The sequence below is a fragment of the Chlamydotis macqueenii genome, chromosome 1 (genome assembly GCF_036417535.1).
Source record: "Chlamydotis macqueenii isolate bChlMac1 chromosome 1, bChlMac1.mat, whole genome shotgun sequence".
Lineage (NCBI taxonomy): Eukaryota > Metazoa > Chordata > Aves > Otidiformes > Otididae > Chlamydotis > Chlamydotis macqueenii.
In genome coordinates this window covers 72,169,738-72,197,621 of record NC_141556.1, presented here as the reverse complement: position 1 = coordinate 72,197,621, position 27,884 = coordinate 72,169,738, and the positions used below count along the sequence as shown (strand labels likewise).

Here is a 27,884-nt window from a genome sequence, read left to right as displayed (position 1 = left end):
TACTATTAAAAATAATGCAGATTTAAGCATGACTAACCTATTTGTTCCTAAACGACACTAGTCTAGATTTAATATGTAATTTAAATGGGAAACTACTTTTATAATTACTTAATAGAGTACAGAATTCAAGAAAAATATAGTGTTGCGTATTATGCAATTTGTCCAAAATCTGAAAAAATCACAGTAACTCCAAATAAACTTACATGCAATGGAAGTATTAAAAAGAACTGATGTGTTTCTGCTCCATCTATTAAAGTGCTTTAGTAGACAGAATGAGATTTAGTAGTAAACAATCAGCTGTATGCTATGCCCAAATGCTAGGAAGTCTTTCCAGACAAGCACTTCCATCCACTTAAGCAAGAGGCAGAGATGTTCTTCATTCCCAAAACGAGACTCCTCAATGCAAAATCCTGCTACTCAGTTTCAGAAAACTGTACAATTCAAGCCAACACATTCCAAAAGGACTGGTGATTTTGGACACGGATGATTTGGGTGCACTGCAACTCCTGAAAAGTGTGACTTTCGAAGAGCTTCTTTGGCACTTCCTCTTTAAAGGTGTCCCAGAAGTACAATAATCCAAGACACTCATAAACACATTTGAGACTTCTGAAAATCCTTGCTGGTGTTACTAAACAGCAAAGGAGTAAACATTCCATCCTGTGCCCTTTTCTGGCCCACATCCTCAAGCATCATCTGCTTTAAGACGACAGCGCCAGTGTAGGCCAGGCACGTAGTCAGCCAAAACAAATGTAGACTAAAGCCCCAGATCCAAGTTACTACCACAGCTGATCAGTTTTCAATTCAAACAGCTCCAACTCTAGCCATGATCTATGAACATATGAACAGCTCGCTAAGCACAGCTTGCTAAACAGCATCTAAATACAGTTAATGTCTTCCTGAGCACGTGGTCTGGAAGAGAAAGCCTACTTTGTTCTGAATCACAGAAACACTGAATAATTAATGTTGGGAGGGATCTCCAAGGCAGCATTTGGACCACTCTCCTGCTCAGTGCAACACTGATCACACTGAATCCAGAGGAGGTTGTTCAGGGCTTTGTCTGGTTCTTCAAACCATCAAGCACAGAGCCTTCTGAGATCTCTAGGAGTAATCTGTTCCAATGCATGACTATCCTCATAGTGAGTGAACAAAATCTCCTATTTAAATGTATGACTGCTGACTCTCATCCTCCTGCTGTGCAGTTTTAAGTACACTTGCCTCCACCTTCTTGCCTCCAACTTCTCAGGTACTGGAAGGCTGCTGTTAGGTTCCCCTAAAGCTTTCTCTTTTCCAGACTGAACTTGTCCTATTCCCTCAGCGTCTCCTCATGGAGTACACACTTCAGAGTATTTTGCCATGATTTACCTTTAACTGTAAAATCAGTAATTCTCTTTTCCTCATCTTCTGTAATGTGTTACAGATAATACAGAACCTCTAAGAAAAAAAATGTATAAACTTAGGATATTTATATAGTTCCTCATTAAAAGAGTCTGGAAACAGACTGCAGTGAAAGGTAAAATAACTCCAGGTTTGTCTTAGCGAGATTTCTCTACAAAGAAAATAAACACTCCAGCTGGAAGGGAATGCATTCTGCAGGTATTTGGAAAATCTGTTAAAAAAAAAAAAAAAAAACAGTTCTTGAGAAAGACACAAAGAAACCTCTAATGTTACAACCTGAAAGAACGCACATAAAACTACTCAAAAGCGGAGGGGCCAAATATTTCATTAACACTTTTCAAGAATAACAATATAAGTTATAAGATTTTTTTTTTTCAGAACCAAGCGATCAATGCCTCCCAGCACGCTGTGCCACTTGCATGTACCTAGTACTCCAACAAAACTGAAATTCATCTGTGGAGACATACAAGAACTGAAGCAGAGCTTTAGACAGAAGTGACTGTCATTTGAAACATAAAGCACGACCAAGTCATTACAAAATTTGCAGAATACAAACAACATTCAAGCATACATAGTTTTAGCAATTCACTTTGATAACTTAAAGGTAAAAAACAGCCAGAAGACCACTTACCTTTTGACTACTATGGAAAGTTTAATTAACTCAAATATATGCATTTGTTCACAGATGTTTTGAATTTAAACTGATTTTTCCTTCCAAGGCAGAAGCCGTACCATGAGAACATAGATAATACTTTTCTCAAACCCAAGAAAAGAAAGTCACAGTTTACATGAACAATACATGACTTGAATCCACGAGTTCCTCATTTTGTAAAGGTATGCATGTTAACTACTTACAGAGGAAACAAAAAGATAGCGATATTTCTATATTTATCTTTGAAAACTTCATTGAAATCTTACAATTTTGAAGCTAAGGTTTGTTTGCTTTGTTTTATTAGAAAAAATACTCAGGCAAGGTCTACAATCATCTGTCAATTATAAATGACTTACAAGAAACTCATGAAGCAATAAAATTAAAAAAATACAAATACAAACTATATCTGAAACACTTCTATTTGGCAATTTTATAACAAATTAAAAAAAAAAGAAACAAAGAGTACAGATTACTTTATAGGTACAGAAAAAGCAGTAGGTGAAGTGCTCAAGCCAAAAAAAAAAAAAAAAAAAAAAAACACTGCATTTTTTTAAAAATAAAGTCACATCACTACAGATTTTATGAATAATACCCTTATTAAACAACCATTCCAGAACATCTTATATTAGTGGTGCTTTTAATCTGCACTTCATTTTGTTTGATAAGATTTTCTTTTTGTGTATATAAGTAACATTTTTTAACCCATTGGAGCTAAGCAAGACTCTCGTGTCAGTACCAATGCAGAATGCATTTGTATTATATTAGGATATGCTCACTTCTGCAACCAAAGGGTTATTTTAAGTTTTATTCTATTTAATAAAAATTTAGTGTAAAAACTGCTGGTTATTAGTTTCACTGTAGTAAACTCCTCCCCAATAAGGAGGACTAACTCTGCAGTTTGACTGCATATATCCATACAAATTTTACATATTAGTTCCTTCCAATAGTAAGGAAAAAACTAATTTCACGTTCACTATTAGAAAGGAGCGCCATGAATTAATTATGGGTACTATTCATCCCTCTAAGATTTCTGGGAAGGATGTTCAATGTATTTTTGCTTTTACAACAGATATTAACAGTAGTATATAGTCCCTTAGGTATGTAAAAGAAGGGTTTTTTTATTGTTAAGGAAGGTGCTTTTTTTAAACAATTCTTCTGGCAGCACTAGTGAATTACAATATCCTTCAATATTATTTCTACCGTAATATATACATTTTAACTTTCATGCCTCTAGAAAAACATCTACAGTACATTTCATAATATAAAAATATATTACAAATCTGCTGAAATATTTACAAGCAATGTCCTATTATCTATATGCAACATTTTTGTCTCCATACAAAGACTAACAGGTTAGACACATCTCTATTTGTCAGTTAAAAAAATCCATGGCTTCTTGCTTATTAAGCAAGAAAATGATTTTACTTTCCTTTTCAAAGCCAACTTTGGTGCATAAAGGATTGAATTTCTAAATTTTTTTTTTTTAAAAAATACCATTTTCTTTACATCTAGAAAACATTAGGCCAAATAAAAAAAAAGTATACTTTACAAGTGAATGGGGATCCTATAGGGTCAAAAAAGTAAAATAAAACACCAATAACACTAACTGCTTAAGTAGAGGTTTTTAAAAAACCATCCATCGATACAGATCACATAAAAGCAGATCTCATTACCATACTATACTACTTCTGCAAAGGGGGTCAGACATACTGCAACACTCTTAACATCTTTAAACCGTACTATATGTATTCATAGTTGACTGGAAAAGACAAGCATTCCATCAACATTTGTTTAAACATTATAATCCAACATATTTTAGGGATCTGCAAAAGCACACGAGATTACAAATGACAAATGATTACTATCCACCATACTCAAAGGGCAAAAGGATAATCCCTTGGTAGCTGTTTTATTGTCTGGCATGTGTTATATTTAGTTAACATTGACAAGAAGCCTAATAGCTTGTTAACAGTTCTCCAGGGAATTGTGAATAAATGGTGATGGTTACTTTTTCTTTTCATCAAATATAAACTACTGTATTCACTAAAGAAAAAAGCAGCTTAAAGAAGCAAGCATGCAAAGCCTTTTAGTTGTTCCACTAAGTTGCCAGAAGAGTGTTTGCTCGGTCTCCCACTGTACCATTCCATGAAAATGTGGATATACAGTAATATATTAATATATTCCACGGAAGCATCAACTTCATTCACAGAATGTTTACACTAAGCATAAATATTTATCTAAGAAAAAAAAAAAAAAAAAAAAAGGATGGGATTTGACTAATGTGCAACTTTATTTCTAAATCCATTGTCAGTGACTAAGACTGCAGGTGTCCCCACTTGCTTGGTTTTTACCTCTTCAACCTCTTCTGGGGCATTGTTCTGTAAAAGAAAATTAACAGTTTTACATAAAGACCCTGAGATGTAAATTTGAGTCAGCTAGAGCATACTATGAAATAATGACTATACAAAATTTACTTTGCTTTAATTTTATTAAACCTGAAAGCCATTTTAGATAGTCCCATAGTGTATATATCAAGTTATTTCAAACTTTCTATTGGGGTCATCACTTCAGCCTAACATTAATAGCTGTCACTGAATTCCCTTAACCGCTTTTTTTCCCTTGCAAAGTTTTGGTCTTCAAGTTCATTTCTTTGATCTCTCATAGCTGGTCCCAAAGCTCTCTTTAATCACGCACTGATCTAGCCTGCTACAATCTAGTACAACATTATGTGATGGGGCCTTAATTTTATTTGGGAGAGGTAGAAAGGGTGGCTCATTTTTCTCCAAGGACTTAATCCCAAAGATCACTACATTTTTATTTTAAAAGGTTATTTTTTCCTTTTCAAATCAAACTAATCTATCAAGTTCTGCAAAGGTATTCAACATAAAGATGATTAATGTCTAAATTAGATTATAAAACAGTCACTGTGTTAGGCAGCTTTAAAATATACAATCAGATTCCTTCATAACATTTTTCTGATTTACTATTAACAACAGTAATTCATATGCTACAGTAAGTATTTTAAATACTTACATTTACAAAGAAAGCAGATATAGTACAATGATTTATTTTCATATTATAAACCAAGTTTTCATTAATTTGATTAGTGAAATACTGAATATTAAAGGTGAACTGAAAGGCTCATCACATATCAGGACCTCAGATTAGTGTTCTAGTTACTCCTTTAGACACTAGGTCACTGGATCTTAAGGAAGAAACATAGGAACACTGAACTTCTGTTACGGCAGAAAAAAACTTTTTTTTTTTTAACCTATTTTCATGATTTTTTAATATAAGCCCGTAAATATCTACCTTTGTATGTTCAAAAGCTTAAGAGTGAATTAAGCATTTCAGATTACCTTTAAAAACCATACACACACAGAACTGTGGGTACAGGCAATTATGTGAGCGTACGAATAAAGAAGGGATAAAAAAAAAAAATCAGGAAATTATTAGAAACAAGATGGATTAAAAGCCCATCCGAAGTCCTAAAAACACAAATGTGAATGCAGTTTAAAGACAAGTAACATGTACTCTCCCCTTCTGTCCCCCTCCAAAGAATCTTGTATTAAAAAATAACAGTACTTGTATACAAGTACATATTTCAAGGTAATACTGCATGTATTACAGTTGAATATAAAATATGTAAAGATAAATTTGGACTTTAAAAAAATTGGTATACAAACCAGTATGTGATCTTAACAGAAGTGATCTTTCAGGATTCCACTGTATGTACCTCCTTTACTAGAATTTCTGTACACCAAGCACAAAAAAGTAAAATACACTTGGTAAATACACACATTCCCCGTTTCTCAGTAACTAGAGTTCAGTTCAAGAAGTTAAGTAATTCTGAAATGACTTAAGACCTCAGAACTTAACTCCTGGACGCTGACAGGATCGAGGTTCCCTAGTCTGATGTATAATGCATTAGCAATCCCGATTTTCCAACGTCAAAAAGTTAAGTGAGGCTTAAGACTATATTTAAGAAAAGAAAGTTTCAAAATTAGGATGTTACCTGTATATGTTTGGGTCCAGAAGCAAGGCAGTATCTTTTGGTAGTTTTGATAAATGAACTACTTTAGTTTTTAACTGATGTCGCTCACTTTCATTTACCCACACATCAGGCAGACTATGAATAAATAAATAAAATAAAAATATTCAAAAAAGATCAACTGCTCTTCTTACCATAAAATTATGTGGTAAACTAATACATATGAAGTTTTTTAAAGTAATCTTCACATTTCACTGGTTAAAAAGCATCTTCATTGGAGTGAGAAGAAGATAGCCAATCTTTACACATTACACTTTAAAGTTTTTAAAGGTATCAGTGTGAAAGAGATACTAAACAGAATTTAGATTATAAAAAAAATACTAAACCAAACATACAATGATAATGGCACTACAATCTTCATTTTTACAATTTGATGTGAAAATGAGTTGCAGGAAATGAACTAGATCTTTGAAAATACTTTATTTTACTGGGCACAAAATTCTTTCATGCTGTCAAAAACGTAAGGCCAGAATACATTGCAGGCACCGAGCTTTGAGTTACATTAATTTGCTTGCTCCAAGTTCAAAGCTTTCAATGTCAAATTGCTCCAACTTTGCTGAAGTTAATAATTTCATTATCTTCTGAAGAAATCCAGACAATCGCCACAAAATATTTGGTGAGATGGAATAAAACTTGATCTTTACTCATTAAAGGGAAATGTTGCTTCAGTGTCACTTGCAGTAAAACTTGGGGAAAAGGGCTGGAGATAACACAAACAACTGATCTATGTTTTCCACTTTAATTCTTTGAAACCAAACACGCCTACTGCATTATTGCTTCCTTTACTGAGAGTAAAGGTTCTTAAGGCTCTACCAAGGTTTTCAGGTTACACATTGTTAGGAGAGGCACTGGACTTGCAGAGGTCACCAGTGTCTCACCGAAAACCTGTGTTACTGTCTCCTTCCAAACGTTAGCATTGACTAAGGTGGTGCAGAACAAACGTGATCCACTTTGTGAGGCAGGAAGGGGGAAGGAAAAAACAACCCCCAAAAAGAAAAAAAAAAAAAAAAAAAAGAAAAAAAAAAACCCACACCAAAAAATCCACAGAAGTCAACAACCTCCTGGGATTATCTTCAGCCCAAGGTGTTTGGTTTTGTTTGTTTCAGTTTTTTTGTTGGAAGTGGCTTTTGTTTTGTTTTACAAAAAAAAAAAAAAGGTTTAAGTTTGTAATTAAGAATTCTAACATTTTGAAACAAGTTTCAAATTGAGAAACTCAACATTTAAAACTATCTAAATGAAACACTTCTTTCTCTGACCAAAACTATATGCAATTTTACAGACTTCTGCAGCCTATTAAACTGCATCTCTATTTTTGAGCAGTGAAAGTTAGCTGCAACTCAAATTCAATTTCTTGGGTAAGCCATCCAAAAAATGAAATGAAACAGATAAATTCTATCCCAGTAGGAAAAGGAGTTTCTCTGACTATACTTTTCCTTTTGCAGATGAAAGTGGAAGAAAAAAAAGAAAAGAAAAAAAAAAAAAGGGGGGGGGGGGAACCACCCAGGAGGCAATCCATATACCTTCTAAGGTTTAATAAGGATCATGAAAGGTGAAAAAAACATCATAAGACTTTTTTTTTCAAATAAAGCCAAAATTAGGTTTTTGACAAGCAACATTTGGAAGACATTTTTACTGGAAGATATATGCTGCAGATGTAAAACAATACCAAAAGCATATAAGAAATTTTTTCATATGCAAAGACTATTTGAAACATACATAAAGACAACAACTCAGTAAGCTAAGTAGTACTGGCACAAAGAATAAATTCCTGCTCTAGAAAAAAAAAAAATTAAAGTTATTTCCATCTTGTACAGGAAACAGATTAAAAATAAGTATGTACTTTTCCTGAAAAAATACTTAATGTACAGATAACTTGGAGCAGTTTAACAGTTTCTCAAGATGACTCAGAGTAGAAAAAGTTAAATCGTTATTACAGCTCCATCTGAAAGGCTGATGAACAGCTCAGCACAACAGAAAGTAATGACTGCATTCAACTTTTCTAAAGTGTGAGTACATTCACTGTGTAAGACAGATGGATGACATGAGACACAATACCTTGCATTTGCTGCTCTTAACTGTAATGATCAAGATGAAACTGAATCTACCAAATACTCAGTAATTCAAAGCTACATCATTCAGTGCAGGAAATATAGCCTCTACCTAACCCAACCAAGATGCAAGAAGTATCAATATAGAACACATTATTCCTTTGACCTGACCAACCAAATGTACAATCTATCAGAGATATTGTAATGTTACTGAATAATTTTTCTTCTTCAATGCAGAGATTATAATACTATACTCATATGCATGAGCAAATAATTCACTCAACTCTGTACCACAAAAGAAATATTCTGATTTTTTAACTTACTTTTCATGTTCCCAGTGTTACATGCTTTATAATGCTTTTTATCTTAAAATGCAATTAACTGTCTTTATCGGTAATATTTTAATAAGAATAATTTCAGCATGTTCTTACATGTATTACCAGCTGTCCTAAAAGGAAGAAAAAAACCTAGGCTTCTTACTAGAATATTTTAGTTATTCTCTGCCAAGTTGAATTGAAACTTGCAGTTTACAAGTGCTGCAATGAGCAGCAAAAGCTACACACACTTTGAAATTGCACCAAAATGCCAAACATTGCTGCAGATAACTTATGAGCAAACCTAGTCCTCTGCAAATAAAAGTTATAATAAACTCACACTGTCAGGTTCACACTACATGTGAGTAATCTGGGACACTGCAAAACTGAGTAATTTAAACCACTTCACTAAAGCAAAGGTAAATTTCTGTTATGCTAAGGTTTTCCATCACCATCCCACACAATCACTTAAAAGCAGTACTGAATCTGAAAGAGCTCCTTGTTCTAAAAGTTAACTGCATGAACTATGACTATTTCATCTAAACTTACATATCCTTACCTAACAAATTCTACCAATCTAAAGATATCTTCCTGGTAAAACCGAAGTTCCTTTTAAGAAAGAGCCTCTAAACCTGCATGTTCTACCTAATTATGCAGCTATTCATATTAGCATGAACTAAATGTCTCAGTAACTTCCATCTTAATGTGAACTACACATCTCAGTAACTTCATCTGCATGCAGGACTATGGATTCAGGGATCAGTATGTAGGAGTACGGATCCAAGAAATAAAGTCTACTATAATTGTTCTTACCTTTAGAAGGAAAAGTAGTTAATCACCTTAAAACTTGGGGAAAACATTGAGCATACAGCTACTGCCTCTCCTAAAACTACTCTGCCTACTGCTCTCCTACAACATAGTGGAAATCAAACATTTATTCTACTTTTCCACATAATTAAGACTAAAATATTTCCATACAACTTCCTTTCACTGTCAGAAGGAGATGAGATCTCAGCTATTTCAAAGAAGTAGACTAGAAATTATTTCTAAAGTACACTTACTACTTCGTATGTTCCCAGTCTACTCAAGGGCAGTACCTCCATCCTGCATTACATATAAGGCTACTCATTTGGAACAAGGCAGAACTTTGAAAAACCAAGAGAAAAAAGCAGACAAACATGCCAGAAGAGTATTCCAAGCTTCAGCAGGAGAATCCAAAGTAGCAATAGGAGATTAATACTTTAAAGGGATGACTGTGCTTATTATACTGCTAAATTGTGGGATCTAGGGAAAGATTCCTGTAGTTCTATTGTTACACTGATCAGTGTACATTTTTCAGTATCTGAAAGTATTTTAGGATCATGATGAATCAGTGGGTAAAACAAAGTTGTCTCAGTGATAAATTTCCTCATGTATATGGCTTTAAAACCAACCCGAACTCTCTATTCAATAATTAGAGGATCTTGTTATTAATACCCATAGACAAACTGCATCAAAAATACAGCTTCAAATTTACCTGAACTGGTTTCAGAGTCTAAAGCCTTGAAAGCTAAAGTAAAAATCAATTAAAGCATTGCTTATTATTTTTCAAACTTCTAAACTACTTCTTAAAAAGTCCTTTTTAAAACATGAACTGTAATTCAAATATTTAAAGGCATAACATAATTTAGTGACAGACAGTTCATTTACCCCACTGTACATTCTTCCCCATTTAAATCCTGTATCACATCACTGGCAATATACTCACATGTCCTCTGGTGTCCAATGAAGCAAGAGTTTTATTTTTCCAGAATCTTCTTTTCTTTTAGCTATTACCTGAGAATTACATAAATCATAATTAAAACAAAGTCCGCAGATTTTTTTCTCAAAAACTGTTGTTCTTTATGTTCAACTGGACATTCATAAAAGGTAAGCTGTTTTAGTCTTAGAAAGTTGTATTAATTCCATATATAGGTAGAATATAGGTATACATCACTACTCAAGCCATTTTTGGCAACGCTTAATATTTTTCTTTAACATTTATCTACTGAGTGGTCCCTGAAGAGAAAGGAAAAAAAGAAGTATTCTGTAAGTAGTCTTCTTTCTTTGAAAGCAGCTACTCCAAAAGCTTTGAAGAGCATACATTCCTCTACGAATATGCTAAAGCTGGTCCACAAGATGTCTATAGAAGATGCAAGAAATTGATGTAGCTTATAGTTTAACTATATAGCATGGCATAAGAATAAAATAGTCTCTTACAAACGCTTTGACATGTGGACACATCATATATGTAACTTCCTAGGTAACTTTTACTTACTCCTTTTCAATACCTAAACCAAGCACTGAATGAGGCAACAGCAAAGGCTACTAGGAAGAATCATGGTTTGGGTTGGAAGGGACCTCAAAGATCATCTAGTTCCAAACCCTATGCCATGGGCAGGGACACCTTCCACTATACCAGGTTGCTCAAAGCCCCCAGAGAACTCAGAGGCTTACAGAGATTGGTTAATGCATACATAACGAGGACCCTTAACACTGTAGAGAGTACACTTGCTACAGTTGTTACATGAATGACAAATCAAATGACATGTCAAAGACCTGTTAACAATTGACAGAATTTAAGCAGAACATATGTACTCTACTGCTGAGGTCCCAGAAGTGAGAGCTCCTTTCTCATAGTTTCTCATACTAGCTCACAGTATACCAGCACGTAAGACACTCTCACAGACAATAAAGTTTTTTAGGTGCAGGACCTTGAAGATAAAGATAAAGTTAGAAATACACACACAAAAAGTATAAAAAAAGAAATCTCTTCATTCAGGTACAAATGGATTACTTAACATCAGCATTCAAAAGGTATCCCAAATATTTACAGTATCCTGCAGTTCTATAGGGAAAAGCCTTTTGCTTCTTATTCTACTGATTTACCCTCAGCTTGTCCTTTACTACACATCACAATAATTGACACAGATTTTCCTATTTGCTTCAAACACCAATTCTCCCACCTTCTGCACATCAGAGCACAAAATGCTTATTAAATCTTTGAAAGATTCTATACACAACCACTGCAGATACTGTATAAACTCAAAAAATTTTACTAGAGAACTTTCAAAGCACAGACACAGAAAGGTGTTCAGTGATCTTTGTAAAAAAGGCTAAACTAAAACATAGCATACGGAACTTGAATACTGAAATCCATAGCCTGCAACAACCAAAAAAATTCCCCACAACTGAATATCATGGTAAATTAAATGCAGCCACGACATTTCAAGGAATTCACAAATTTGTTTGAAATTTTATTTTCACAACTAAGCAGTGATCCTCTAAACAAAAATGATGTGGATAGAAGTATCCACAAATTTAACAGCCAGATTATTAATTCAGACATATTTGAGATATCTGAAGGTATCAATATGCTCGTAGACAAGAACTGGAATATTGGGTTTGCGTGCCAAGGTTTTGGTCATGGTGAGGGGGCTGTAGGGGTGGCTTCTATGGGAAGCTGCTGGAAGCTTCCTCTATGTCCAATAGAGTCAATGCCAGACAGCTCCAGAATGGACCCATGCTGGAGTAATCTGTTCCTGAAGGACTGCACCTCTGTGGAAGGACTCGCATTGGAGAAGTTCATTGAGGACCGTCTCCTGTGGGAGGGACACCACATGCTGGAGCAGGGGAAAAGTGTGAGGAGTCCTCCCCCGAGGAGGAAAGAGCAGCAATGTGATGAACTGACCACAATCCCCATTTCCCCATCCCCCTGTGCTGCTTGGTCGGGAGGAGGTAGAAAAATTGGGAGTGAAGTTGAGCCTGGGAAGATGGGAGGGATGCGGGGGGAAGGTGTTTTAAGATTTGTTTATACTTCTCATTACACTACTCTGATTTTATTGGTAATAAATTAAGCTAATTTCTCCAAGTCGAGTCTGTTTTGCTAGTGAATGTAACTGGTGAAGGACCTCTCTGTGTCCTCACCTCGACCCACGAGCCTTTCATTATATTTTCTCTCCCCTGTCCAGCTGAGGAGGGGAGTGATACAGAGGCTTTGGTGGACACCTGGCATCCAGCCAAGGTCAACCCACCACAGTGTTTGAGATACTAAGCTTCCAAAAAATACTGAAGACTCACACCAAAAAATTTGAAATCGAGTTGTCGTGAGATATGGAAAGGGCCATCCAATGGTCTAAGGTTAGAGAAGCAATAAACAAAGTACAGTAACATGCAGTTCTTCCAAAAGGAGGAGGTTTCCATTAGTTAGTCCCAGTTTTAGGATCTCTTATTAATGTATATTCACAATTCATCTGCAAATGCAATTGGAAGGCAGAAAATCTGCTTTTCATATCCGGCAATTCAAGATAACCTGAAGGAATGCCTCCTGTAAGAACTCCAATAGGAATATCATAGTGGGATACTGTAGATAAATAACAGTAAAAGTCCTTTTCTCGTAATCTTCGCCAATTAGACAAAGTTTAACTGACTCTTATATCAAAGAATACCATAAAGTTCTTAAATTTAGGCATGTGAAACATTGATAAGACTTTTCCTTGTAGGTTTCAAGCCATACCCACAACAGGATATATCCTTTTGCTAAATTTGGAGCAAGGCTGAAAACCCTGACTTCTTTTTAAACAAACCCTCCAATCCCTTCCAACTTCAAGTTTTAGCCTTTGCCTGGAACCCAGCTGCTTCTTCTGCAAACTCAGTTCCTTTGCTGTAGAAAGAAAAGCCTGAGCTTGGAACTAAATAAAGACAAGTTAAAGCTCACTTTACAAGGCAAATAAAACTCATCAGCTTTCCCACTCAAAACCATACATTTTCTGGTACAGTTCAGTTCATTCTCAAATTAACCTTAAAGTTTTAAAGATGTTCTCTCATGTAACAGAAGCATCATGGATATCACATACTGTTTTAGTTTACACGTGGTATTTTAAAATGTTAACATTTGGACAACGTAAACTAGCTACACCAGAGTTAGAAGGAAGAAGCTATTCTCTACAAACTGCTGTTCATCCTATTTAAAACTTAACAGAATATAAACTAGGAAACCATACAAAATAACCAAGTCACAGATGCATGACATGTTGCTGTCCCTCTGTCACATGATCAATAGCACTGCTTCTACAGGCATTTACACTATAATACATGGTGATTCCAGAAACTCATAGATCTCTGAGAACCACCCAGTACCATCACCTGCATTCTCAAATAGGAAATAAAACAAGTATACACTCTGACATTAATGATTTCTCATTTTCAGGAATATGCAATACAAAATTTAGGACTCTGCTGTCTTACCATCAGCACACTGAAAAGAGATATTTGTAAAAACTCAAAAAATGAAACACTCATGTAAAAGAGATACAGGGTACAAAATTAAGGATAATTCAAATAGCGCCTGAATTATACCACTGCAACTACCATTCTCTTATTCTAGAGCCCTAGTAACATCTTCAGGCAATCAATGCTGAACTAAGGGCTTGAACCAGCTTTCACACACACTCACAGAAGTTTGATCAGAGAAGAAAGTAACTTTTAGCAGTAGAAAACAAACAAACAAACAAACAAAAAAGAGTAATTTTTCCTAACAAAAGAGCTAATCATATATAATACATGAAAGCTACAAAAGTTATAGTTCGGATGCCTTCGCACAGAGAGATATACTTGTACTCAATGGGAATTTTGCAGACTTTTTCCCCATACGATTTGCTATCTTGTCCCTACTAAACAACCAATACTCAAAATCTGAGCAATTCACTTGGTTTTGACTGGGATGAAAGATCCTCTCTCCATATATATAACAAGCCTATTCTTGTTTAATAACAAGAGTAGTATGTTAGTTTTCTGTTAGGAGGCAACAGAAAACTGGTACCTATAGCTGCCATTGCGTTTTCCCACATGTATTTTGAAATTATCCAATTTAAAGCAGTCTTTAGAAAAGATATAACTAGTGTCCACTTTTATCACAATTAGTGTAATTAAAATTTTACCATATCCTAGGTAGGCTAGAGTCAGAAACACAGCTATGGTGCAGACAAATGCAAAAGTGCAAAAATTTTGCAAAAAAGCAACTGAAAAAGTGATTTGCTGTTTTGACATTAATGATCAGAGTTTTACGGTCAAGTCTGCAAAAGTTACAACTGAAATGGAAGAAATCTAGCGTGTCTGCAACAACAATGCTCAGAAGACTTAAAACTATTTTGTAAATAATTTAAGTTTGTTTAAGTTTCGCATTTAAAAATATAATTCAGTCAGTAGATGTATGCTCAATACAGTTTTATTTTTTTAAAAAATTACTATATTCTCTAAACTTCATGCACTGCCTCAGAAATAAAAAGGAAAACTAATTTGAATTTATCTCTGTGAAGGAAACATGCATTAAAGTTGTCTCAAATCAGAAATGGAGTTTTGCTGACCTCTTCTGGCAGAAGAAAAATATTTCACGCTGTAAACTGTAAACTGGTATGTATCTTACTTTATTCACGTACTGTGTTTCAAAGTTTTAAGATACATATGTGATTGCTGAACCGAAATACCTTAAAAAGCTAAAATTACTGAAGAACAGTTTAATATTAAAATATTTTAGATAATTAATTCTAGTCATTTAAAAAAGCTGGGGGGTTGGCAGAGGACAGGGTATCCTATAAACTGCAGTTTTTAATCAGTGTAATATCTGCTCTTTAGGTTAAATGGAAATGCTTGACTTTTTCCAACTGACAACTCAGAGAGCCAATGTACCAAGAATTTTACTCCAATAAAAAGAACTAAGCAGAAAAAAAATTAAGTCAAAGGTGAAATCCGGATGGCAAAAATAATTCTTCAAAAAGGCTTTATGGATGACTGCATTCCACAGTTTTCCATACCGACAAATAAAATGATGGGTTTTAAAAAACATATATATAAATAAAAGGAGTGCCATTTCATACGAGATGAAAGGGATCTACAGTGACTGCTTAGAAATTCTTCACATTAGCAATTTTTCACTAGGATATCCATCCTGTAAAATACATCCTGTAAAATATCAGCATTGTGCTGATATTATTCTTATACTGCATAAAGAAAATAAACCTACATAATTTATGTCAGTTTTCAGACAGTAATACAATTTTATCTTCCTATTTTTCACCTTTCAAATTAAAGTCCCTGATAATTACACATTTTTTCTTCATCCGAAGGTAGACAACACAAACCGAATTACACTGCTTAGCCATTCAAATTCAATGTCCTGATGCTTGTAAGTTATACAAAATATGTTTGCATCTGAGGTGACCATTAGCTCAGTATAACAGTGTCCATCTACAAGACTGCTTCTGTTCTACCTTTTCTTTTTAAAGCAGGTTTTTAGGCTGAGTCTCATCACTATGGCTGATGTTCAGCACAAGCCCAACGCAACTGCAGCAGCTTGTTGAAAGAGTGCAGCATAGGGCTGGAATATTAGAACAGTTCTCCCGCTGGTACAACCTCTCCCACAACTGAGGTCTAAGCAATTTCAGATCTAATCAACCCCCTACCATCTCAAGTGACGCTTGCACGGATAAGCTAAAAGGATTTTCACCACTTCCTCCAAGTTAATTCGAAGCAATTTTAGAGCACATTCCTCCCTCTAATTCCATCTCCTTGTGAATTATTCCAATAGTCAGAGGTGAGCTTCCACAACTGAGCAGCCTGTCTGGATAACCTTTCAGATTAAAACAAGCTGTGAATTGAAAGAGAATCTACATTTCTCACAGCACTGTAAAATCCATGTTGGCCTGGAAAACTAGAATGAGATTTAAATACAGTAACAGCTAAGCCAAATGCAAGTCTCCACTTGCAGCTGGTGCTCAATGCACATAAAGTTCAGGAGTAATCATTTGGGAAAAAAATTCGAATATAGGCCACAGATATTTATAACAATCATCAGTCTTGTAGAACAGGATGAAATAAGTTTCATACATATAAAATCATATTTTATTTATGGAAAGAGATTGACAGTTTAATAGTTTGAATCATGTGTCATGGTTAAGCCATAGCTGAAGACACAGCAGTCAGCATTCCTTTCTTGTTCTGTAGTTCATCTTGTACTAGTCTGCCAATATACAAAGCACTCCCCCTTATTTTGTCCCATCTCTTAATTCTTTTCTTCAGCTGTGTCTCTACCTTTTATGTGCCCCTATATCCCAATTTGGTTCAGAAAACCTAAGGTTATACAGCTTTTTGAACTTCTGATCCCTTCAGTACTTTTTTCACTGTTTCAAACTTTTCTAAATTAATACTAATGTCTATCCTATCCAAACACAAGTGATATTAACAAAATAGGATATGGAAACAGGACTAAAGAGCAATTCCCCACATTTATTCAGGATTATACCTTTTAAACTGAAAAAAAAAAGAATAAACATAAATTTAAAATGAGCATCTTTAAATATTCAGTTATACAATTACCCTCAAAATATTCCTTATGATAAATTAGCACTGTCACTCATGACTATGGAAATGCCACCTGAATTGCATTCTTATTTAGAAGATATAATCAAATTTTTCTGCAACACATACTTGCTGTTACGTATTTCCCCGAGTGTATCAGACTGGAAATTTTGCAAGCTATTAAATTTGTAAGCTAGAACAACTACTAATACTACTTTTTAAAAGTTAATTTACTAATAGAAATGGACAAAACAACCATGTAAAATATCCACTATTACTCATTTCTGATTAAATGCCTACAGCGGTAAGAGGCAAACAGAAATCCTTCTGAACTATTAGATTTTTCAGACACATAAGCAAGCAAACAGAATATATATACTTACAGTACTATGAAATACAACACTGTGGCCTTTTCCTAAACTTTCTATATGTGCTGAGAGGTTAAAGCAGATGGCTCGATGTCTTATAGCATCCAGTGTCTGTGCATCAAAGAAGTCATGAGGTCTTGCTAGAAAAAAAAAAGGAAGAGAGATCCTTAGTGTTCAACATATTGAAAGCACTCAAACATATTCACGCACGTAAATAAGTCTGAAGTGTCATTACTAAATAATTCATCATTACGACAGTAGTACTACCTTGTCAGAGAGTTGTAAACATTAATCTGAGAGGAAGAAATAACTCCAAGAGGGGCACAATTCATTTAAGTTTGGTCAAAACACACTCCTTGAAGATGAAATAGCTATTTTGACAAAGTGAATTACACTCATTCATTTTTTTTTAAGTTTCAAGTGAATTCCATTCCTCCTTAATCTTCAAAATTAAGAATTCATTAATTCATTAAGAATTAAGAATTCATACTCTTGCTATCATATCTTTAAAGAAAATTAAAAAAAAAAAAAAAATAAGCCCCAGTACAAAGAAACTAAACCCAGAACTCATCAATAAAGGTGAGTTGTAATTTAATGCAAAACCAGCCCAGTTAGCTTGTGATGTTTATGGGAACCTAAGTGGCCAAGTCACCCTTACAGCACAGTCACTAGTTCCAATATCGTTGCTGTGACTTTTTTCAAAATAGTATTAAAGTACTTCAAAAGATGATAGTGTAAACAATCAATATCTTAAAGCAGAATATCCTATATCTTACTGCATAACTTTAATAAAAACAATCTGATCTGATCTTATTTATAATCACTAAAAAGCCCAGCTACTTCCAAGGAATACTGACATGCTGCAAAGAGATCAACAATGGCACTGAAAACAAAACTTCTCGGTACTGCAGTGGAACACAAAACAAAGGATTAAACAAGAATTATTGTGAATGTATGGAGAATACTAGCTCATCAAGAAATTTCTGATCTCCAAAATAATGCTGAAAAACTCCATGCTGCTAGACATGTTTCTATGTATAAGTTGTCATTCCATGTTCTTTGATTATTAGTAAACATTATTTTCTAGACAAGAAGCACCAACTGCATCTCATACTACACTTCAATTTATAATGCGTAAGGTGTAATTAACATCCAGCAGGCACTAATAAAGCCTTTTTCCTTTTAGAAAAGGACTTCTATAGTTAAGTGTTTCTTGAGCAGTAAAAAATTATTGAATTCTGATTTGGAGTGTAAAGAAGGTCTAGCAGTTCTACAGTAAAAGTACTTTAAAAAATAACTGCTACTAGGCACGTATTTGCTACTATTAAGAAATACTTCACACAATTTTTCAAAAAATATATCATATAGTACAGTAGAAAAATTACATTGCGTAAATGAAGTATGAATGAAAGTATTCAGATTTTTTAAGCTTTGAGAGCAGTAATTCTCTATATAACACACTGAAATTAAAACTGAGACTAGTTTATGTTCCATTATCAACTATATAGCATTCTTGAATCACTGTTATTGCAGATTACAAGTTCTGTTGTCTTCACTTAAAACAACTTCTATCTGCCTTTTCACCAAGATTATGTATCCATTATTTCAAAACAAACTACAAATTCCACTTAAAGCTAGTATTTGCTGCACTCCTGGGACTAATTGTCGTTAAGCATTCATCTGTACATTATGTTCTGTCCTCAGTTTATCTCAGTTGGATACTGCCAATTAGGCAATCATGTCTCTGAAATGTTTTCTTGCTGTAAGTGGTAACATAGAACCGCAGCTCATGCTGCAGGTGGCCAGTGATGCAAGCTTATAAATATTTTATAAATAAATATGAGGGAAGAAGATAGGGAGGGTGAAAAGGAAAAGACAACCCCAAATTTTTGCTTTTGGTTTCATACAGCAAATTTACCATTCCATAACATTAAACAGATGAAGAAGAAAGGGCACAATTTGTAAAAGGCATATGAATAGCTTTATTTATTCCTTAAGTGTTGATGCTGTATCTTTTATGTATCTTAAATCCATTTCCTCAAAATTATTTTCAGAGTAAGGTATCTTCCTTCCTGCTTAATATACCTTCCAAGCACACATCAATTAAGTCAAATAAATCAAAAACCTTCATATCAATAGCCTAATAAATGAAATTCCAAGTTTTACGTAACTAACCATCTTACTGTAAATTCCATGAACAGTAAATTTTCTTATCTCACTTACATTACTCCAGCAAACTCAATTATTGCACTTGTTCACAACTATAGTGTCATCTTTGCTACTGGAAAAGCAAATGATAATATTGTAAATACAATTTTAGGTTCTGCAAAATTATTTGAGGTAGCTTCAGAAAAGCAGTACTATGACCTGCTTTAGAGATACATACTTTCAGTATGTTTGGCTCTATACCTCTAAACAACAGACTACATGGAGCAGTGAATGTCCATAAGACTATCCAGAAGAGAAAGCAAGCTACTGACTGAAATTCTGAATTATTCTACAACATCAAAATTCGTATGACAAATCAGATGGCCTCTGTAAAACCACTAACTTAACCAGCTATAAGGGTATCTACAGTAAAACATGCTTTTCATCATAGAAGTACTAATTTTCAAAGTTAGAAGAACACATACTGTTTACAGACAGGAAAAAAAAGACATGCAAAACAGTTTAAGAATGGCAAGATGTTACAAAATAAAGTAACAGAATTATCTTCATAGTCTTCGTTAGAAGATCATGTTCTCGTCACATATAAAGTCATTGTAAAGTCTTCTTTTTTATTTATGCATTAATGTGTCTCAGAAGGGTGATAACCTTCAGATATAAAACAGAAGCAGCAAGTTTATTGACTTGCTATTAAGAATTTATACACGAGGATGCTCTCCAAAACCAGCATGTATTAGCAATCAATTGCCATAAGGTGTTTAGTAAGCCACTTACACCTTGCAAAAAAAGCCAGGGTCTAATCAAACAATGAGGAGGTAGAAATAACATGTTGACAACATTTTTTCAAGGAAAATTTTTTTTTGTGATGCAAAACTAATTTTTTCTCAAATGATTATTTGTGAATGATTTAAACTGACTGTACAGTATCAAAGAGCATCTTCCTTTACTCTCATTTGTCACAACTTCTTGTAACTCAACTTGCAGAGCACATCGTACATATGTTCAACACCTCTCCTTCTGCACACTTAAAATATCTAAATATAAATCTAGGTTCTTAGCTTTATATACTCTAGAATTAAAATACTTAATGCTATTATTTTGTTACTTTGGCTTCTTAGATAAGGGTCCTTGCCATCTCCCATTCTTATAAAGAAAAAACATACAAACTCGCACAATTCATTATTTTACTAAAACTAAGCTAAGAAACAGAAAAGCAAGGAAAATTATATCAGTCTTTTGTCAAGTTCACCTAATTAACAATAATCCACACAAAGTTTTAGAGAAAAGCTACCAATACTTAGCATTTTCAGAAAATGCCATCAACTTTGGATACATTTCTGGGTCATATACCCTCTCGAGAAATCACAGAAGTCTGTTCCCAACTCAGTTAGAGATGATTTTTGCCTCAAGGCAAAACTCTACAGCTAGCATTGCATTTATCTCAAGGGGCAAGAAGATAAAAAAAATTGTTCAAGCAGCTGTCATTTCTCTTCCTGCGCAATACTTGATCAAGAGAGCAGACTATTCAAGTAATACAGTCTGGTCTTTAACATTCCCGTAATATTTACTAGCTACATTTTTTGCAATAGATTAATTCAAGAATTCTGCAGTAAATTCTTATTATGACAGGAACATCTTAGCAGAAAATTTAAAGTTTTAATTATGAAGCTCTGATTTGAAACTTGTAAGTCAATAATGTTCATAATTACTAATAAAATGCCAACCTGAAAAACTACTACTGTGCATACTGGGGGGAAAAACTGAATTAAGATGCACTAAATTAGCTACCTAACAAAATCAACATGAAAAAGCAAGCTAAGATGCAACTCAGGATGCACTCAGGAAAGTGAAAATTTTGAAGTGACTAGTCTTAGACATCTATATTTTGTGTAATACAGTCAACTGATCAAGATAATCCTTTAGGAACCTGCAAGTATTTCAAGTAAGTCTCTCCTTCATCACATCTAAGACAAATGAAAAGGATACTGCAAAGTGACCACGTAACCCTTTATTGATCAGCCTTCTCATTTACATGGATTGCTAGAGTGAAAGGGAAAGCTCACTGAAAGTCCAATTCTGAAAAAAAACCCCAGAAATTAGCTCACCACCTTCCTTGAATGTTGAATCAGTGTCAAAAATAGAGGAATTCTTGAAGTTCACACTTTTAAATGTGTTCAATGACAAAATTTGCTCACATATTTTTTAAGAATACCCAAGCATTTCCAAGGGGAAAAAACAAAACAAAACAAAAAACCCCCCAAAAACCCCACAAAACAAAAAAAAAAACCACAAAACCCAAACACCAACAACCAGCAAAGTAACACAAGTTCTCCAGCACACCATCACCAAAACCCTACCACCAGCGAGGAGACAGGACTGAAATAATTGTCTGCTCATAAAAACAGAGCTCTATTTCTGCGGACAGTATGAAATACAGCATGTCCAGTGGTTCAATAAAAAGGTATCTTGTGCTTTACTCAAATACTGTAAGATTGGCTTTATACCACAGGTAAAAATTAATGGAAGTTTTTTCTTCAGCTGTTGACATACCAGCAGGAAAAAACATCGAAATGGGTTTTTACATGTCTCTGCTTTAAAATGCAACTGTCACAGTAACAGTTTAAAATTAGTAAATAATCAGTTTGGAGAGTTTCATCTAAAGCAATTATAAAACAAAGTTAATTTTTTTGTAATTGCCTAGTTTTTCCTAACCACTTCTGTACATTAGAAGTAAAATTGACATGGTTATTAGTCTGATGCTAGGACAACTCAGGAATCAAACAACAGGATCAAAATGGACTACAAAAGGTAGTGAGCGATTATTATTCGCTAGAGGAAATAATTCTTACTTTAAATGATAAATCACACTTTTCAGCACATTTGTTCCTACAAAATTAACAAATATCAACCATGTGGAGAAAGAGTAGAAAATATAGCAAGTCAAATCCGCCCCAAATTAGATCTTGGTTATGCTCATAAAACTGTCATTAAGCTAACAAAAAGTTGTGCTCGGAAGAGAACTTATATAATATGCAGTTATCTCTAACTTACATTAATCTGCAATTTCTGTCTGCAGTACTGAACTTCAGATCTTATCATCACTAAATAGAACATTTTCCAACAGTGATACAATTAGTAAACAAAAAGTACTCTAAAATGAAATCCTCTTTAAATTGTAAACTCAAACTGTTGCTCACATAAAAATGATCTTTTCTGCTGAACACATAGATGCTTTACCCTAAAAAGGAACACAGAATCTGGAATTGTTTTCCCCCCGCCACAGGGGACGCCAACACTATAATGCTAAAGGTCACCAGCCCTACCAGACCCACATCTGCAGAGAAACAACCACATTGAAGAGGAACTTCCTATTTAAGACAAAACTTTAGAGAACTTCTACTTCTGGAAATACTTACGTAATGATCGCCGTCTCTTGTTCTTCAACTTTCTTCTTTTATTCATTCCAGCTTTAGATGGAGATTCCTCTTTGGCCTTTGGCTGGCTGGCAACTTTTGAAGAGTTCTGCTGGCTGAAGTGTGTGGGCACATGACGGGCAAGTCCTCCCTGAGATGCAAAGCTGGCATTGCACCCACCAACTACACACTAGTGAGAAAAAAAAAAAAAAAAACAGAACTGCATCAGCATGCTAGATGGCACTCATGCACAGGAGTTTGATAATCTTTCAGTTTGACTTTTCTGGCTCAACCTCCAACAGACTAAAAGGAAGATAAATTCTTAATGACCATGCAATTCTTAAAAAGAAAAACAGAAACATAATCTGAAATAAATTTCTATCTGAACTTTATAACTCTCAATAATTACTGCATGGTATAATATTTTTTCTACGCTGTATGATATTCAGTAGCATAAAATCAATCTCGAACAATGCACTGACAAACTCTTCCCATGCATGCTTCTGAAGAATCTTCCCTTTCACAGACCTAACATTCCCTTATCTTTCAAAATACTGCACTGTTACTCTGTATTTGTCAACAGCTTTCCAGTCTTCTGCATTTGATAACAGTAACATTCTCTAATGTCTTCTTTTCTTGTGACAGGACAGAAGTAAAAAAAATACATTAAATCTGAAACAGTTTAACATTTTAGTAAATGTAATACATAGCAAATAGCTTTCTTACAGTTCTGTCCAAAACTTCAGTAACTTAAAAGTTGCATTAACAATTATTTACACATTTATTTTGGGATGCTACTATTACTTCAGAAGTATTTCTTAAAAGTTTTTATTTAAAGAAAATGGCCTCTCTTTCTCAAACAGAAAAATAAGAAAAGATCCAACAATAACTAAGCAGAAACAGAAATCGCAAGATATGTGCCACTTGGCTAGTACTGGCTACAATAATTATTGATATGTTTACAAGTATTTGGTTTCTATTTACAATTATTTCATTTGTAAAATGAGTATTTAATTATACTGTTGGGGAGGGAGGCACAAACCTTTTCTCCTGTGCTCTGAGCTCACAAGGATAAGAGAAGTGATTTTAAGATATGCATTCACTCTTTGGATGCAATGAATTGTGTATCCACATGACCAATTTTCCTTCTGATCCAGAGAAGGACCTTCTGATCAGAGAAGGATCAGTCAGTAGCAAAAAACCCACTGTTACTCTAAATCTAGAAGAAGGAAAGTTCTCCTTCTTCTAGATCTGTTTTGTGCCTCCCCCTCCTCCTCAGCCCTTTCATCTGTACCTCTCTTCTCTATCACATCAAACTAACACGACAGTTCCAACAGGAGTTTGGGAATAAGTAATGCTGCAATTATGTCCATAGTGCTACGCTTTCTCTGAAGACTAAGGGTGAACTTGCAAGCTCTTACAGTAACCTGCCCCAAGCCTGCACATCTGATTGAAAGACAAGACAACAGCAGAACATCACTCAGCATGTTTTGTCCCTAAAACCCAATTGTGTTGTTTTTCCAACTGTTGCTGCAGAACTGAAAAGTCTATTTCTGCCTCAGACCTAGCAAATGGTTTTCCATGATCATCATAAAACAATACATTGTCCATGAAGACAAAAACTTGCGTTATTCCCAAGGACTTAATACTTGCTATAGAACTAAAAATATTTATGTATATTTCAAGACAGTAAAAGACAAAAAATAGGAGGACATTTTTAAGGGGTTAAAAAAAAAAAAAAACCTTAGAGGAAGTTAGAGAAAGTTTTCTAAGAGCTGCGCTAACTACAAACATATAATTGCCTGACGAAAAGCTTTAGGATCCTTCACACTCTTATTTGTTCCGCCGTGTCTCCCCCACTAATAAGTATCTTAAGATTTGTAAAGATTTTTTACCAAAAACCTACCTATGCCTTTTTACCTTGCCCTATAATTTCCCATGTTCAAACAAAATTATTATTGTGTACTTATACTTTAGTGTGTTACAATGTAAGAAATAGCAGCACATCTATGAAATTCAAAACACTCAAGAACTTGATCTCATTTGTACTACGGTAACCCCAGTCCAATAATTATTACTTCAAATTAATACTGAAGATTAAAATTCACACTTAGAGAATCATAGAATGGTTCGGGTTGGACATCTAGAGTAGGTTGCTCAAAGCCCCATCCAACCCGACTTTGAACTTGATCCACTTAATTGTATTCAAGATGATCAAACTTAAACAACAGGTACAGGTAAACTATATGTGTGCATTAGTTCAAACAATTTTTTTATTCTACAGTTTTTAGGTGCCTGAAACAGCTATATTGCCCATAAAAGCAGTTTCATGAAACTAAACTCAGCAACTAAATCTAAACTTCACTATAATTCTCATTAAAGCGCTCCTGACTTCAGCTTCTAGCTCTTTCTGATGCTACAAATACTGACAGGAAATAAAATGAGCATAAAAAAAAAACCACCATACTCTGAAGTTTAAATCACTGAGAAATCAAAATTTCAGTCTTGCAATGCCTCCTAGAGGTAAAAAATAACCTAAAGTCTTGGTACACTGTGTGCATTGCCATGCTACAAGTTTATTAAAGCATAAAATCAGAAGGCAATATCTTCTGAAAATAACACACAAACTTTGTGCCAGGCACATTTCTAAAACTTTTTAAAATGCAAGTTCATAAAACTTAATTATATTTCTTGTCAGATGGGAAATATTTTTTAATGACAAACTGCAGTTTGACTCACTTGACTTTTGTCTAGTCACATACAAAGAAAACAATCACAGATAGTCTAATACAGATTATCTACAGAAGCTACTGCTTACTTTTCTTGCTCTACCTAAGTTTTACTTTCAAAAGCCCCAAACTAGCATCTTTAAATCTTCAATATATGCAATTTACAACTAGAAATTATCTTTTTCCAGAAAGTCTATTTATAGTCTGCAGTCACAGTATGAAATATTTGCAGAAATCATTACATTCAGATATTGTGTAGTTTGAGACTACCTGATCAAGCCACCAAATCATCAACAGCTGATATATCAAAGACGACACAGAATGCCTTTGTAGTAGACAGGAAATAGCAGAAGAGGAGAAAAATCTTACCTGTTTTTTTTCTTTTTTTTTTTTCTCTAAAATAATATATCCAGCAATCCGTTACTAATGGGTAAAGTCTCTTCTCTCCAAAGATAAAGGAGCAGTTCAGGCTGTCACTTCAGGATCTCTGGACGGTAAGTCACACCAAATCAGCTTCCCACCAGATAATTATACAGATCTAGAGGGCTTCTAATAAATCAAACTCAACTATTATGCACAACTTTAAATCAATCAATCTCTTCATTTTTCCCCCAAAACCTAAATCTTAAATTTTGCATTCTATTTTAAATATGATAGATTGGGTCCGGATTGGTGGATATGTTACTTCAAGAGAAAATAAGTCAACACGTAAGAAGTTTAATTTCTCCAGTGTACCCATACCCACCACTATTAATGGGCAGTAATGACCAGTGACTTTAACAAACAGGATATAAAAACACCTAGCAATATAGTTTTTTTCTCTAAATTCAAAGTAACCAAATCTCCTTTTTAGAATATTCAATGTATAATTTTTCCAATAAATCTAACGGTAATATTTTTGACATCTGGATAAACCTTCTTATTGTCTCAACATCTAAGTATTCAGGCAATGCTCTAACGGACTGAAGCTGCTTGGCTGTGGTTTCTAGATTTCAACAAGTGTTACTCCACTGAGAGTCACACCAAATGCAGTCACTACTTAAAAGAATTCTGGAATTCAGGAATGAGCATCAAATTTCTTTTTTTTTTTTTATTATTATTACTTTCTTCGCCCCTTTTAAACAAAGGATGAAAGCCTCTAATGAACCTAGGTACTATCATTCATTGTTACCGAAAGCATTTACCCTACATGAGCAAACCTTGCATGACTGATCTTAAACATTAAGAGCATAGCCACTGAAATCAGTATGGGAAAGCAGTTGGTAGCGTACCCACATGCAGTCTTATATTTACAGAAGATTGCTATATGCAATTATTTTGCATAAAATCTCCCACTGTTTTGTGCTCACTCTACTATTTGGCCCTTCATCGTGCCCAACATCTTGTATTTGGTCACTCAGACTACATTTTAAGAGTTCATTTGATAGGTCTTCAAGTAACTTTCAATGCCTCGTACAGCAACAAGGTACAGTGAGCAGTACTTTGAATTATTTATTTGTTTGTTTACCGAGTACCAGAAACCACACTGGAAAACGTAGGCCATCACAGCACATTAGCTATTCAAATACTTATTATCTGCAACAGCCAAGTTTAGGACAAGTAAGATAAAATTTCTTCATTCCCTTTTTCTCAGCTTGCCACAGACAGTTACCAGCATCGGTTTTCTAACTCAGCAGATTATTCCTCCAGATCCACCTGCTGAAAGCCTTAAAGTTTTTAAGTTGCTGAAGCCTTGACAGGACCACTACCACACGTTGATGATACTCCACCACATTCCACCAGTTTCTAAGAAGTTGCAAAAATTATGTAATAACTGAACTAAAAAATAATAATCTTTAGGATTTTCTCTCTCAACTCTGAATGTAAAATCATACACAAACATGAACACACTGAATGTCTTCAGAGAAACAGTTACATGCTCTGAGAATACCTGTATTAAATGTCTAAAACGACAAAAAAAAATAATAAAAAAAAATTAAAGGATAGCTAGAATCAGACTGCAATAAGCAAAGAGAAAACTTCCAGCAGCACAAGAGCAATGAACTTCAGGTATTAAGAGCAGCAGCATAACTTCAAAAATACCTAAGAGAGGGCCAAAGAAGGCTGGTAAGTTCTCAATCAGAAACATGTTCTGTAAGACCAGTTTATTTGTTTGTTCCTCTTGACAAGAAAAACAAGTCTAGGAAACCATGCTTACCAAAAGTAGGATTGAAAAAGCATATTGCTTTGCAGAAATCTTATTTGACTACAGACTAAGAACTAGCTGCAATGGTAACCATGTCTTATTTAATGGACACTTTTCTTTGGTGGAGGGATTGGTGGGTGCCCCAAGAAAAGACACTTTATCAGTAACAAAATTTAGTGATGACGGCCTC

General features: G+C 34.4%; 1 protein-coding gene across 3 annotated transcripts in view; it reads right to left on the bottom strand.

Moving 5' to 3' along the window:
• Window positions 1-2,324: 2,324 nt before the first annotated feature.
• AEBP2 (AE binding protein 2) overlaps window positions 2,325-27,884 on the bottom strand; it is a 53,088-nt gene continuing 27,528 nt past the window's right edge. The window contains exons 4-9 of one of the 3 annotated variants that reach the window (XM_086756298.1): window positions 22,784-22,970; window positions 17,217-17,341; window positions 10,208-10,275; window positions 6,063-6,176; window positions 5,734-5,800; window positions 2,325-4,425 (exon numbers count right to left, since the gene is read on the bottom strand). In XM_086756298.1, the coding sequence (XP_086612424.1) occupies window positions 5,746-5,800; window positions 6,063-6,176; window positions 10,208-10,275; window positions 17,217-17,341; window positions 22,784-22,970 (549 nt within the window). In that variant the 3' untranslated portion in view covers window positions 2,325-4,425; window positions 5,734-5,745. The remainder of the gene's footprint in view (window positions 4,426-5,733; window positions 5,801-6,062; window positions 6,177-10,207; window positions 10,276-17,216; window positions 17,342-22,783; window positions 22,971-27,884) is intronic. The other 2 variants (XM_086756306.1, XM_086756313.1) reach the window with 2 other exon arrangements.